This window comes from Halichoerus grypus, chromosome 8 (assembly GCF_964656455.1).
Source record: "Halichoerus grypus chromosome 8, mHalGry1.hap1.1, whole genome shotgun sequence".
Lineage (NCBI taxonomy): Eukaryota > Metazoa > Chordata > Mammalia > Carnivora > Phocidae > Halichoerus > Halichoerus grypus.
This window is the reverse complement of record NC_135719.1, coordinates 125,534,766-125,548,246: the sequence shown is the minus strand read 5'-3', so window position 1 is coordinate 125,548,246 and position 13,481 is coordinate 125,534,766. Positions and strand designations below refer to the sequence as shown.

Below are 13,481 nucleotides of genomic sequence, written 5' to 3'. Positions count from 1 at the left end.
AGCCGAAGGCAGACACTTAACGAGTGAGCCACCCAGGCGCCCCTATGAACTTGTTTTTTAAAATACAATTTTGGGGGGTACTTTAAAAATCTCTCTATGTGAAAGCAATTTTCATATCAAAATGCAGCATTTATTCTTTCAACCTAACCAGATATGTTCTCTACATTTTTTCAGGAGACAATGGTTCTTTTGGTCCCTTCCAAATCCTATCTTGGTTTTATTACACTATGCCTATCTAATGACCTCATAATTTCATTTGGGACCAGAACTGATCTTTGCTTGTTATGCCATCCTTAAGCTGTATTTCCTCTACCTTTTTAGAAGGTTTGATTTCTGGTTAATAAGACTCAACAGACTAAAGTTTTATAGAAGGACAAAAAGAAAAGCAAAAAACCAGCTGGCAGTGTTTACTGCAATTGGGATACCGTACAATGAGAAAGACGTTGCAGTGAGAATTTCCACTGTTGTATTTTGCAGCCGGCTCAAATTGGCCTTTGTATCAATGGAATGATTTTTCTCATTTTTAATACAGGAAACAAATTTGTGCTCATGGAAGAAAAGTTTGTTTGCCAGTAGCCCTGCAGTGAATCTTACAGGAGCAATGAAGTATTGCATTCATTAGTGTGTGTCTCAGAGAAGGTTCAGGAAAAGCCTTCACTGGTTTTCAAGGGGATCCTTGTAGAATTACGTAATTGGAATCCTGAAGAATAGGCACCACTGTCTAAAAATGGCCTTTATTCTTCTAAATACATATAAACGGTTTCATAGACTGGGAGACATGACCTTCGAAAAGGAGGGTGTTTTCAGGGGATTTGCAAGGCTCTCAGGGACTCTGCCTCCAGGCCCAGTGGGGTGCTGTGGCCTCTGGACCTCTGTCTTCACTCACCAGAGCTATACGGAGGCCAGCTGTCCTGGGAGTTTAAAAATTTTTTTAGGTTAGACCAATTTGTGGGATTAAAAAAAGTGTTATGATACCCCTTATATTAGGATGATGGGGTACAGTTTCAAAGAGTTTTGCTATAATCCCAAATCACCGTGTTTTTTTGTTTCTTTTTTTAATAGCAGAGGATTAGAAAAAGTTCTCCATAAATTATGTAACCAATCTTCCTGGCTAGCCTGACTCAAGTAATGGAAGAGATAATTATCCTATTTTAATAATTTATAAACTCAGTTGCATACATCAGCATAAAACCAACCTCTTAACCAAAAATATCTAACATTACTTTTGTTGCCTATTAGGATTTTGTTTTGTTCTGTTTTGTTTTTAACTTACCTGCCATAGAGCAAAGATATATTTAGTTTTCTAACACATGATAGTAATCATTAACACCTTTATGGTGCCTTAAGGTTTATAAAATAATTTTTGCATATGTTATTTGAATTTCTTGGCAACCCGTGAGATAAGATGATGTTATGCTCCCCATTTTACAAAGGCTGAAATATATTAAGTGATTTGTCTAAGATCACATAGGTACTAAGTGTAAGTAGTAGAGCTGAGAATGGTAAATAAATTTTCTGGCTTCAATAACAAGAATAAATATACCCAACGCTTTGTGTACATTATTTCTAGTCCTTACAACAGTTCTGTTAGCAAGCTAGTGTCTCTTTTACAGTGAGACCGCTGAGCCTCAGAGTAGTTTCCCCTTTCGTTAAGAGAGTCAGAATTCAGACCCAGGTCCATGTGGCTTCACGTGGCACTCTCCTTCACGTGGCTTCCCGTTGTTAACCCATACTGCCCATATATTTCTAATTTGTGAGGGACTTACCAGTTTGTCAGCTTAGTTCAACTTTATTAGAGTCTGGCTGGTGGAGACTTCATTAATTTCAGGGTAAAACTTGACAGATGCGATGTGCAATGAAGCCACCCTCCAGGGTTCCTTTTTTGGGAATATTCATCACAATTTTAGTGAGCAATAAGGGTGCATGCCTGCAAGAAGCTTAACTTTAGTCAGGGAGAGGACAAGGAAACTGATGATTGAATGCGATAACTTCCTCTAGGTTTAGGGGTCACTCAGTTCCAGCTATGTAGCTTTTACTGGGATAAGGGGAGATAACAGTTCTGTCAGAAAGTAAGGCTATAGATGGTAATAGGAACTAGTATCAGAAAAGCTTAAGGCGGGGGCGCCTGGGTGGCTCAGTTGGTTAAGCGGCTGCCTTCGGCTCAGGTCGTGATCCCAGGGTCCTGGAATCGAATCCCGCATCGGGCTCCCTGCTCGGCAGGAAGCCTGCTTCTCCCTCTCCCTCTGCCTGCCTCTCTGCCTACTTGTGCTATCTCTCTGTCAAATAAATGAAATCTTTAAAAAGAAAGAAAGAAAGAAAATCTTAAAAAAAAAAAGGTTAAGGCAAAGCTTAGAGTATAGAAGGGAGGGGAGAGACTGAGGAGAAGGCTAGGGAAAGATCCAGAACCTAGCTGGGGATCTGTAACTCCATGAGCAGTTGAGAATGGACAGGTTCTAGCAATCACACATCAGAGCAAGGCAAAGAAAAGGTCAGACACAAATGAACAGATGGGATCTGAACCTAACAGTGGAAAAAAACAAAGCAGCCAAAACGGGCGGAGCAGGAGGGGGCCCAAGACCCAAGTTCTAGAGATGTGTAGGGGGCCGAAGAAGCCATGCCCGGTGAGCAGAACAGACGCAGCCTCTCAGTTCCTAGAACGCACTGACAGCCATGCTTGGCTGGAGCCTCAAGTGGGCGCCCGCAGGCGCGTATCCGGCGGCATGTCCAAAGGAAGCGGGACGAGCCGTTTCTGGAACAAAGAGCCAGACTCCTCCTACCTGTTTTCTACCTGAAGTACCACCCCATTCCAGGAAAACCTTTACACAAGCAGGCTAGCGAACTGACCGCTGGGTTTGCCATTATCTGTCATGCCCTTTCACCCTTTCTCAGCTGAAGCTGCTTAGCGACAGGAAGATAGCAACAAGGTGGACTCAGAAGGAGGAAGTCTGGGAAACCGAAAATCTAGATAATCGGTACCAATTAAACCTTTCCTTCTCTTTCTCCACTTATTCATCATTCAGTAACTAAGTGTATGAGTCCCTTCTAAATGTATCAGAATTTGTGGGGATATAAAGAAAAAAAGAGGCTCTCTCCTGGCTTAGGATTTTTCAGACCCCTGGATCATTTTCACCCCATCCCCGTTTGTCATAGAGCACTCTGTGCTCAGAAACATCTGATAAAGTGCAGGCGACCGGATCCCGGGCTGGGGGATCTGAGTGTCGGTGGCGCCCGCAAGCTAGCGGGACTGCAGCAGCCGTATGAAGGAGCTAGGGTTGGCCTGACTTTCCCCTTACAACTTGCCCGACTAAACAACTTAATCTTATTTACTGCAAAAGCAAGGAGTATGCAGTGGTGGTGGCCTGTCCACGCCCCCGCCCCCACCCCCGCAAAAGGGAAAAAAAGGTGGTTCAGAGTCGGAGTTCACTACTGCTCTTAGTGTATCATTTATTCAAGGTACTTGGTCGTGCCTCTTTTTTTTTTTTAAAGATTTTATTTATTCATTTGACAGACACGGCGAGAGAGGGAACACAAGCAGGGGGAGTGGGAGAGGGAGAAGCAGGCTTCCTGCAGAGCAGGGAGCCCGATGCGGGGCTCGATCCCAGGACTCTGGGATCATGACCTGAGCCGAAGGCAGACGCTTAACGACTGAGCCACCCAGGCGCCCCTTCGTCGTGCTCTTACAGTAAACGGCAGAATTTTACATACACATTATGAATTTTAGGAATCTTGTCACGTTTTCGAGTAGCTTCCTTCTTCTCGAGGCAGGTCTTAATTCTAAATGTAACATGCCTGAAAAAACACTCCCAAAAGGCTCCTTCTCTTCAGCTCAGTATTTAATATAAACATCAGGCAGTCAGAGTTGTGTGGTTAGGCTCAAAGGCGGCCCTCCATCGTGCAAAAGACTGAAAGCTTAGACTATAAGCTCTTTATTAATAATAATTGCTTAGCCATTGCACAATAACCTGGAACAGCTGTTTGGTGAATGAAAGAATAATTCAAAGCGAAGTAGGCCAGATATAAAACCCTTCCAAACCACATTTCAGAAGAGCTCCTTTGTGTCAACGAGGTGCATGTCTGCAGAAGGAGTTTTGCGAGGACAGGTGGATAGTATGGGGCCTTTACAATAATTACATCACCGTCTGGTACTATCTTTATGGCCAGTTCGGATGTACTGAGTTCTACATATGTGGTGTTATAGAGTCACGTAGCTCGATGATGGAACCGCGGGACTGGCAGCCTTCATTATGCCAAAGACTGGTACGACGGATTGCTTTGAGAAATGATTTTCGAAGCACATCTGTGAAATGTATGATCCTACGGGTACCGGCATGTATTTCTTTGAGGTATCACTTTACGCTGAAGTTTTCCTTGGTGGAGTATTTTTCAGAGACTTCTCTTCTGAGGCTAAATTAGGAATTTCTGTTCCTTATTTGAGTTCCAAGAATTGTGCCTTTCCTGCCCTCCGCCCAAATTGGAAGATATAAACCGTGGGAAAAGTGTCTTTACACACTGTATTGAGTAATTCTCTAACTTGGTTTATTTAGCATATCCAGGAAGGCTTTCACATCCACGGAATCCTCTTTCTATTAATTCTCTTCAAGCTAAAGCTACAAGTTTTTGTCCTTAGTTTCCGGGTCCCGCCTGCGAAAGCAGGGGCGGGAGACAGGCACAAAGGCCAATAGGTATAGGAAGTTAACATGGAGCCGCTGTCTCTCCCTGTTCAGATCAGGCTCTCCAGTTCCAGTATTTACTCTTCCTCAAACAGGAAAAGGGAGAGAGGGAAATACAAAACTGAGGCCTATAAATAGCTTTGTGGGATTTGCTTAATTGAGGTCCTAAAGAGCCTAAAGAATACACATTGGTGCAGTTCTTCTGTCCCAGGAACTTCAAGAGTTGACCAGAACGAGACAGAGCCTCTACCCTTGTAACCTTCGTCCATCCCACTTACGCCTGGGAAGAATGTGGGTGCTAATTTTAGACCCAGAGACTAAGATGCACAAAGGACAAGTATCATAAAGCATTTTTGGAGCCAGAAACAGATTTAAGTTCCTTGACTCACTGCTGCTTTTACTCCAGACCACACAGTTGTACCCAAGTGAATTGCTGTAAGAATTGGTGCCTTCAGAGACAATTGCTCATAATTGGTAGCTATAAGCCACTTCACTGAGAAAGCACGGGGTCTTAGATGCTTTAAGAAATAATTGACAGACTGAGGCCTGAGTGAGTCAGGCTCTTCTGAGTCATAGAGCTTTTAGGTCCATCTTTCAGACTGACCTCTTCAATCTTGTTTTCACCCTCTTTCGGGGAAGACAAGGACCCTAAGGCAAAGATATACCTCAAGTTAATGTCAAAGAGTAGGGGCCTTTCCCTCATAGCCTACCTCTGGCCATTGTTTACCAAAGTGTGGTTATCAAATCACCTGTTAAAATCCCTTGGCGTGCTTGTTAAACATGCAGACTCCTGGTGCTCCCTCCCTCCACCCCATAGACAATGCCGCAGGAGACAGGAAGCTGGCCTCTGACCAGCATCCCAGGGGTTCCTCAGCACACCAAGTCTGCCTTGGACCTCTGGACCAGTGGTTCCCAAAAATGACAGATCGTCTGGATTACCTGGGGAGACTTTTTTTTTTTTTAAAGATTGTATTTATTTGAGAGAGAGAGGGAGAATGAGCAGTGGGGAAGGGCAGAGGGAGAGAGCTAAGCAGGAAGCTGATGCTGGGCTCAATCCCAGGACCAGATCACAACCTGAGCCTAAACCAAGAGTTGGACGCTCAACCAGCTGAGCCACCTGGGTGCCCCTTCTTCCAGACTTTTATCCTACTGCAGGAACATAATGTTTTGTTTTAATGAAGTAAAGGTCATATTATGCATAGTGCTCTGCAGCTTGACTTTTTCCTAGCTTGTTCTATCTGTCCCATTCTTTTTAACAGGAGGCTCACAAAGCAAATGCCTACAGGGGTTAAGCAGGTAATGTAAATGAGTTAAATGGGAGAGGGGTGGAGCAGGTAACCTAAATGAGTTAAATGGGAGAGGGGTTAAGCAGGTAACGTAAATGAGTTAAATGGGAGGGACTGCAGAAAAGGTTTTTCCATTTAATGGAGTCAGAAGCTGCCCAGCTAGTCAGCTGCTGCCATTTGGGAAATTGGGCCCAGAATTGCCAAAGCTTCTGTTTTCAAGAGAAGCAAGAAATCTGAATTTGTTTAATGTGCAAGCTCCACATTTTTCTTTTTTCATTTTTAAATATTGGTAACTAATTCAAATTAAATACAGAGTGAACCAGCCAAAAACGTCTTTAATCCAAACACTGCCCTTAAGCCACCCTTTTGAAACCTCTACTGCAGTGTATACATAATGTTCCACAGTATGTCTTACTTGCTTTAAGCAGATTCCAGGTGCCATCCCAAAGATCAGATGAGGTACGTCTGGGATAGAGCCCAAGATGGTACATTTTTTTAAGTTCCCAGATGATTCTGATGATCAGAGGTTTTGGAACCACTGTCTTAGATTACTAACAAGTTGTTTGGGACCACTGCCAGTGAATTAGGAAGGAAACTGTAAATACTTTCATTTGCATTTGTTTTAGCTGGCTCCCTCTAATTACAGCACTCCATGAAAGCACAAAAAGGGCTCTGCGCCACTGTTTCAGGCAGTTCAATCACAGCAGAACAATAAATAAACCAACTCAGGAATCTTTAAGAAGCTTTTATTGGCACAGCCCAGGAAAAGGTGTGGTAGCCATTTCTGAGCAAAAACCTGTATCCCAGCAAGGTCTTCAGTGTTAAGTTTAACACCCCACTGAACCAGAAAGTTTAAGTTCCTGAAACTTAAGTTCCAGACTCCCCAGGTCATAAGAGGTTAAGAGGTACCCCCACCAAAAAAAATTTTAAGTAAACTCTATGCCCGACGTGGGGCTCAAACTCACGACCCTGAGATCCAGAGTCACATGCTCTACCAACTGAACCAGCCAGGTGCCCCAAAAGACTTCCAAAATTTATAGGTCAAGCCCTGCTGCTTCTGTTAAGATCAGAAAGGCAAGAGACAGTCCTGAATGTGCATCCTTGTCATGGGATGACTAAAAGAGCAGGAAACAGTATTAAGTTTTTTTAGATTGACTCCAGGTCACTCCCCATTACAAGGACGATGTTTTCAGCAGTCACACTGAAGGTCTCTCCATTCTGTATTCGGCTAAGCAGCTTCTGCTTAGGACAGGTGGTGGTCATAGGACATGATCATCAGGATGGTAGAGTTCACTCATCAGGCGGTAGATGTAGGAAGGTGCATTCCCACCAATGTTGGAGATAAAGAGGGTAATGAGCTCTGGGGGGACGTAGTCAAACACAGGGCAGTGAACGCTGACCTTCTCCAGAATGTCCCCTGAAAGGCAATCACACGTGCTAAAGATAAAACCGAGGTCCTGCTCTAGTAACTAAGCGCACAGATTGGAGGCTCAATAACGCAGGCATACTTGCTACCCCAAGAAAGGGAAGCTGCAGCAAAGCACAAACCAGAAGAGGACTGCACGGCACGGCACCCCTGCTTCAAACTCTCCGATGCCCTTCCATAGCCCTGGGAATAATGCCATCTGGGGAGAGTCGCCCTCAAGATCTGGCCCCTCCCCACTGTGCTACACTAATTATAACTTATCCCACTCTCCCTCGTGCTCACTATTCTCCAGCCATATGGCCATCTTGTTCCAACTGGCTAAGCCTGGACCTAACTCAGGCCTTTTGCACCAACGCCTGGGAGACTCTCCTTGATCTTTACATGGTGGGGCTCTATTCGTTCTGCACTCAGCTGAAATGTCCTCTCATTTAGACCCTTCCCCCACTAACATAGTCTCCTACCGCTTTCCATCCCATCATCCTTATTTGTTTTCTTCCCAAAACATCCCATGACCTGACATATTCGTGTCTGTCTTCTGCAACAGAACATAAGCTCCGTGGGAGCAGGGCCTGTGTTGTTCATTGTTACATCCTTAGTACCTAGAATAGTGCTGTATACATAGTGGGTACTCAAAAGATACAAAGAATCCTTGAAAAAATGCATGTGTGAATAAATGGATGAAGTTATTCAACTTCTAAGAATTAACACCCCAAGTATGGTGCCTCCCAGAGGGCGTTTAAGGCCATCTTATGTTGATGAGGTGGCAGGCTCACTAAGCACAGCTGCTGCCTTCAGAAGTCAGAGAAAAGGACCCCAACACATGAAGGTATCCAGGTTACAGGCAAGTTTTATATTAGGAACATTTAGAGCATGCTTCCTTTGGCAGCCATGTCACCAAAACGACTCCCTACAGCAAATGAGAATGAGTACATTTTCCCATTGGGCTGCTGCGTGTGTGTCAAGCAATGTGCAAAGCCAAACCCCATCAATGCTGAATGATCCAACCCACCATAGCCCCAGTACTCAGTGAAATATATTAGTCTCAGAACAAAATGAACATGGACTAGATGAGGTGCCCCCACACTCTAAGATGCTAAAGAGAAGTCCCCACGAGAATTACGATAAAAAGCACAACCGGGCAGCATTCAATCCCCACTGACTACTAAAACAAAAGCAAAGAGACCAAAACACGTACACGTGCACATGCACGCGCACACGCCCCCCCCCCCCCCCCACACACACAACACACCCTTCTGTACCTTCTGTGAAAGGCAGGACTTCTTCAGGAGCCACAAACTTGTGAAATGAATCTTCTTCATTGGGGAACTAGACAAGAAAAAAATTAAAAAAAAAAAAAGAGCGAGAGAGACCCAGCAAATTCCAGTTTTAAGTATACACCCAAGGGAAATAAAAAAGGTATGTCCACACAGAAACTTGTACACCAGTGCTTACAGCAGCATTATTCACAAAAGCCAAAAGGTTGAACAGTCCAACTGCCCACCAACAGGTGAATGGATAAATTGTGGTAGGTCCCTGCAACCGAGTATTATTCAGCCACAGAAAGAAACCAAGTGCTGTGCTACAGCTAGGAACCCTGACAACATGCTAAGTGAAAGAAGTCAGAAACAAAAGGCACATATTATGATTCCTTTTATATGAAATATCCCAAACAGGCAAAGCCACAGAGACAGAAAGCAGATTAGCGACTCCTAGGAGGTGGGCAGAGGGGGCAACAGGGAGTGATTACATAATGGGTACGGGATTTTTTCTAGGATGATGAAGGTTTGAAACCAGAGAGTGGTAGTTGCACAATGCTGTGAATGTAATAAATGCCCCTGAACTGTACATTTAAAATGGTTAATTGTATGTTATGTGACTTTCACCTCAATTTAAAAAAGAGAACTGCAAATAGGTTGGTATTTCAAAGCAAACAGCTTCTATTGCTAACGAAGTGGCTCTTCACTTTGTAATACTGCTTGTATTAGGCTATGGGGAAAGTCCCTCCAACGATGAAAAATAAAACCGATTCTGTGTTCTGGGTTTCAACTTGTTCGGCATTTTCAGAAATGATCAGCGTGATGGGCAATGGTGGCAATGTCAACAAAGGGCCTTCCCCAGCTACGTACTATCCTGACCTTACAATTTTGATTTCTCCAAACTGACAAGTTATAACTATCAATTTTTTTTTTTTCCTGGTTCAAGACTTCTGTGGCTTTTTCTGGCCTCTATGGGGTCTAATCCATTTAGTAAACGCAGATAAAGAGAAGCCCCAGAGTGAGTAGGCTGAAGGCCCAGAGTTCAAGCCTACTCCTTGGCTTCCTTCTCTCTGCTGGCTACAGACAGACATACCTGTGGGGAAAGCTTGAACATGGGAGCACACACGATGAGCGGCGTGGAGTGGTGTTTTGCTGCCAGTGCTAGAGTGTGAGTTCCTGTCACAGCTCTCAGGGCACCGTTGGCCAGGATGGTCTTTGTGCCAATGATCACCTTTGGAACAGGAAGCAAAATGTGAGTCATCCTAGGGATGGAGCCTTAAATGGGCCATTGGGCACCACAGGCTAAATGCTCAGGCCTCAGTCTCGACATTGTGAGGGTCACACACTAGTCAGGGAAAAGGGATTCTATGGTAAGGACCATGAGTTCTAGCTCAAGAGTGGCTTCCCAAAGAAAGAATGAATATTGTATGTGACAGGAAGCTGCACTATCTCCTGCTCTTAGCCCTGCCTTTTCTGGAAGCTATTTGCCACACCTCCTGAGAAAGCTAAGAGCCTTTCTATTCACCATCCATCACTGTCAAGCTCTCTGAGCAGAAGGCAGGGACCCTCTACCCAATCCCTAGCAGCTGCCACACTTAGCCTTATTTCATTCTCTTCAATGCTTTCACCAAAAAGAAGCTACCCTGGGGCACGTGGCTGGCCCAGTCAGTAGAGCATGGACTCTTGATCTCAAGAGTTGTGAGTCTGAGCCCCATGCTGGGTGTAGAGACTGCTTAAAAATAAAATCTTTAAAACAAAAACAAAAAGAAGCTACTCTAAGTGAGGAACAATGATATAGATAAAGGGAAAAGAACTCAGGTTAATATATTAAAAAGGCCCAGCCTGTAGTTTTAAAAGGCGCTAGAACTTTTCTTCTCTTCTCATGTATATTATAGGAGGGAGAAAAAAAAAATGAGTATTTTAGAAGTATAATCTTCATGAATTCAGTATAACTCCAAATACACCCACCTTGTTGACTCTTGACATAACAGCAAAAATGGCAGCATCAGTCATGACAGTTGTCTCAATACCTGCTTTGGATAAATTGACTGCCATTTCATGACCCTACAATAGGAGAGAAAGGCCTGATGTTAGGAGAGAGGGTGAGAGAGAGTGGAAGGCATCTCCAGTGGAACTGGATCTGGAGAATTCTGTGACACTGGGCACAGCAGACACACACCTGCCAACAGGTAATTCCTTTTTCTACTCATGGTAGGTATTCTCTGGTCCACTGCAGAGAAGCCCAGGAGAAGCCAATAAATGCTGAATTTCCCACAGGAGCACTAGCACAACCAGAAAACTGGAAATACTGCTTGCTTGTGTAATTAGGGAGCGCTGACAGCACAGCTCCTGGCTCATTCTTTTATGACCCCCTGCATCCTTACATATTTCCTTTCTAGAGACCTATTATTTACGTAGGGATTGACTGAGGTCAGAGCAAGCATCAGTCATCCCCAAGGTAATTTACCCTATTTTGATTCCTAAAAGAACCAATATATTTCTTTTCTTGGACCCAGCATTTCCTCTAACTTTCCTAAACCAATGTTTAAGAATGTTGACAGGATGAGGGCACCTGGGTGGCTCAGTCGTTAGGTGTCTGCCTTTGGCTCAGGTCATGATCCCAGGGTCCCGGGATCGAGCCCTACATCGGGCTCTCTGCTCAGCAGGGAGTCTGCTTCTCCCTCTGCCCCTCCCTCTGCTTGTGCGTGCTCTCTCTCTCTCTCTCTCTCTCTGTCAAATAAATAAATAAATAAAATCTTAAAAAAAAAAAAAAAAGAATGTTGACAGGATGAACAACTCGAAAATTCCCTTCACGGTTTTGTGTTCTCAATGTCTTACTTATCAAGTCAAAGTTGGCATGGAGCCCATCTATCACTTCTTTATTCCCTCCTCATTTTTCACTTTTCTTAGCAGCTCCAGCAGTCCCCCTACCTGACAGAAAGGAGCACACTCTGCCACAATGACATGGAATTTCCTCTTTTGGGCAGCCTCTTTGAGGAAGGCTTCTACTGTCCGGGAGAAGCCAATGGTCATGATCACCTCATTGGAGTGGATGTGCTCCAGAGCCTGGGCCGCAATGTTCTCTGTAGTCCCTTCTGCAAGAACAGTCGGTTTGGCAAGGAAAATGTGAAACTGCCATATGCCACAACACGAGACAATCGTGACAGAACATGGAAAGAGACAGGTGCCCTTCACACAGACAGCCCACCTAGCAGACCTAGTGGTAACACAGGGTGAAGGGACTTAATGTGAAGGTCACCTTTTCTTAAAAGCCACGCTCCTCTGGGATCTTCTACTTCCCAAGTTCTCAGCCTACCTTCTTTCCCAGCAGAACCCCTACTCATCCACTTACCCCCAACTCTGCCCCACACGATACCAGCTCCTTAGAATTCATTTTGAAGACAATGAATTCAGGCAAAAAAATGGCCCAATTTGAGAAACTGTAAGGTGCTGAGAGTGGGGTAAACAGAGTTTCCCCCTAAAAGAACTCTAAAAGGTGGCTGCAACACCCCCACCTGAAAAGGAGGCCACAGAAGAAAAACGGGAGGAATTTGGAAGCAGCAGCTACAGACACACAGACCCAGCTTCTTCCTCCCTTGGGGAACTCTGATTGTAATGAATACATGCAGGTCTCCTGGGTCACAAAGACAAGGGGAAAGGAGGTGGTGCATCTGTGTGTATAAAAATTCAAGAGGAAATTTAGGGAAGAAGAGTCTACCATCTGTGGTTTTGGGGAGTTCATCTTTAACATGAAAATAAAGCTCTGTCCTAACAGTCTCTGCAGCAGTGGATCTGCAATCTATCAAGGGCTGGTCTGTAAGGACATGTAGAGAGGGCTATCTTAGTCCTGCCACCCGTTCCAACCCTTTCTCTTAATCAGGATGGAGCACAAAGCTCAGAGAACCACAAGACTGGTTATCTCCTATCTCTACTGATGAACAACTTCCAGGGTCTTCTTTTCCCTCATCTGCCTGTCCATCAGGGATCAGGACTCTTACCCAGTTCCACAAGCAGCTCATTAATTGCCTCAATGATGTTGGACTGGAGTTGGGCATAAGGGAAGCTGAAATCCTCGCTCAGGCCTTCGGATGTCAAGAGTTTGTGCAAGGACTCCTGCTGATCGCTCTCATCGCTGCGCCCGTGGAGTCTAGGGAGGCAACAAGACGCAAACAGGGAGGGGGGCGGAGGTGTAGTAATTTAAGTAAGAGGAGCTGCTCAGCTCCACTAAAGGCTTCAAGCAGGGAGAGGGGCTTGTGCAAAAAGGCCCACATCCTGACCTGCCATACTCCTCCCGGATGATCCTGAGCACTCTCCGCACCATGTTGCCCACTGTGGTCTCTGAGGGCTGCGCAGCCGTCATCCTCTGGCCCTCTCGGCGGATCAGTTCCATCAGTTTCTCTGCAGTCGAGGGAGAGAGAGAGGGCACGAGCGCGATGAGGCTGGGCGACTCTCCGCCTGAGGATCGGGGTCGGACAGTGGCTAGGGACGCGACAGAACTAGACCTGCCTTACCTGCGTTGCTCCAGCGGTGGTCCGTGATGATCCGGCGCAGCAGCCCCAGGGTCTCCCGAGCCATGTCCTCGGAGCTGCGCCGCCCGCCGTCCCGCTTCAGGGCCTCCACGAAACTCTCGATGCTCTCGTACAACTCCGAGCCCTTAGCCGCGGCTCCTGGCATCTCGAAAAAAGCCGCCTCGCCGGCGGAATCCACACCTGTACGACCTCAGTCCTTGCACTTCCGGGGCGGGTGAAGTCGACTTCCGCTCCGCGAGGAAAACGCCAGTTTAAGGGTCCACAGGCCACGCCCCCTCGGTGCCACATCCCGCCTCCTCCATCTGCCTGAGCCA

General features: G+C 45.5%; 1 protein-coding gene and 1 non-coding gene across 2 annotated transcripts; both read right to left on the bottom strand.

Moving 5' to 3' along the window:
* Window positions 1–6,688: 6,688 nt before the first annotated feature.
* On the bottom strand, window positions 6,689–13,401 carry EIF2B2 (eukaryotic translation initiation factor 2B subunit beta). Its single transcript, XM_036072805.2, has 8 exons — window positions 13,150–13,401; window positions 12,916–13,036; window positions 12,637–12,785; window positions 11,570–11,733; window positions 10,607–10,702; window positions 9,732–9,869; window positions 8,642–8,708; window positions 6,689–7,373 (listed from the first exon to the last, which is right to left on the bottom strand). Exons 1-8 carry the CDS (start codon window positions 13,310–13,312, stop codon window positions 7,216–7,218), a joined length of 1,056 nt encoding a protein of 351 aa, XP_035928698.1. The 5' UTR covers window positions 13,313–13,401; the 3' UTR covers window positions 6,689–7,215.
* On the bottom strand, window positions 6,897–6,969 carry TRNAQ-CUG (transfer RNA glutamine (anticodon CUG)). Its single transcript has one exon. It is a non-coding gene; the product is annotated as a tRNA-Gln (tRNA).
* Window positions 13,402–13,481: the final 80 nt, after the last annotated feature.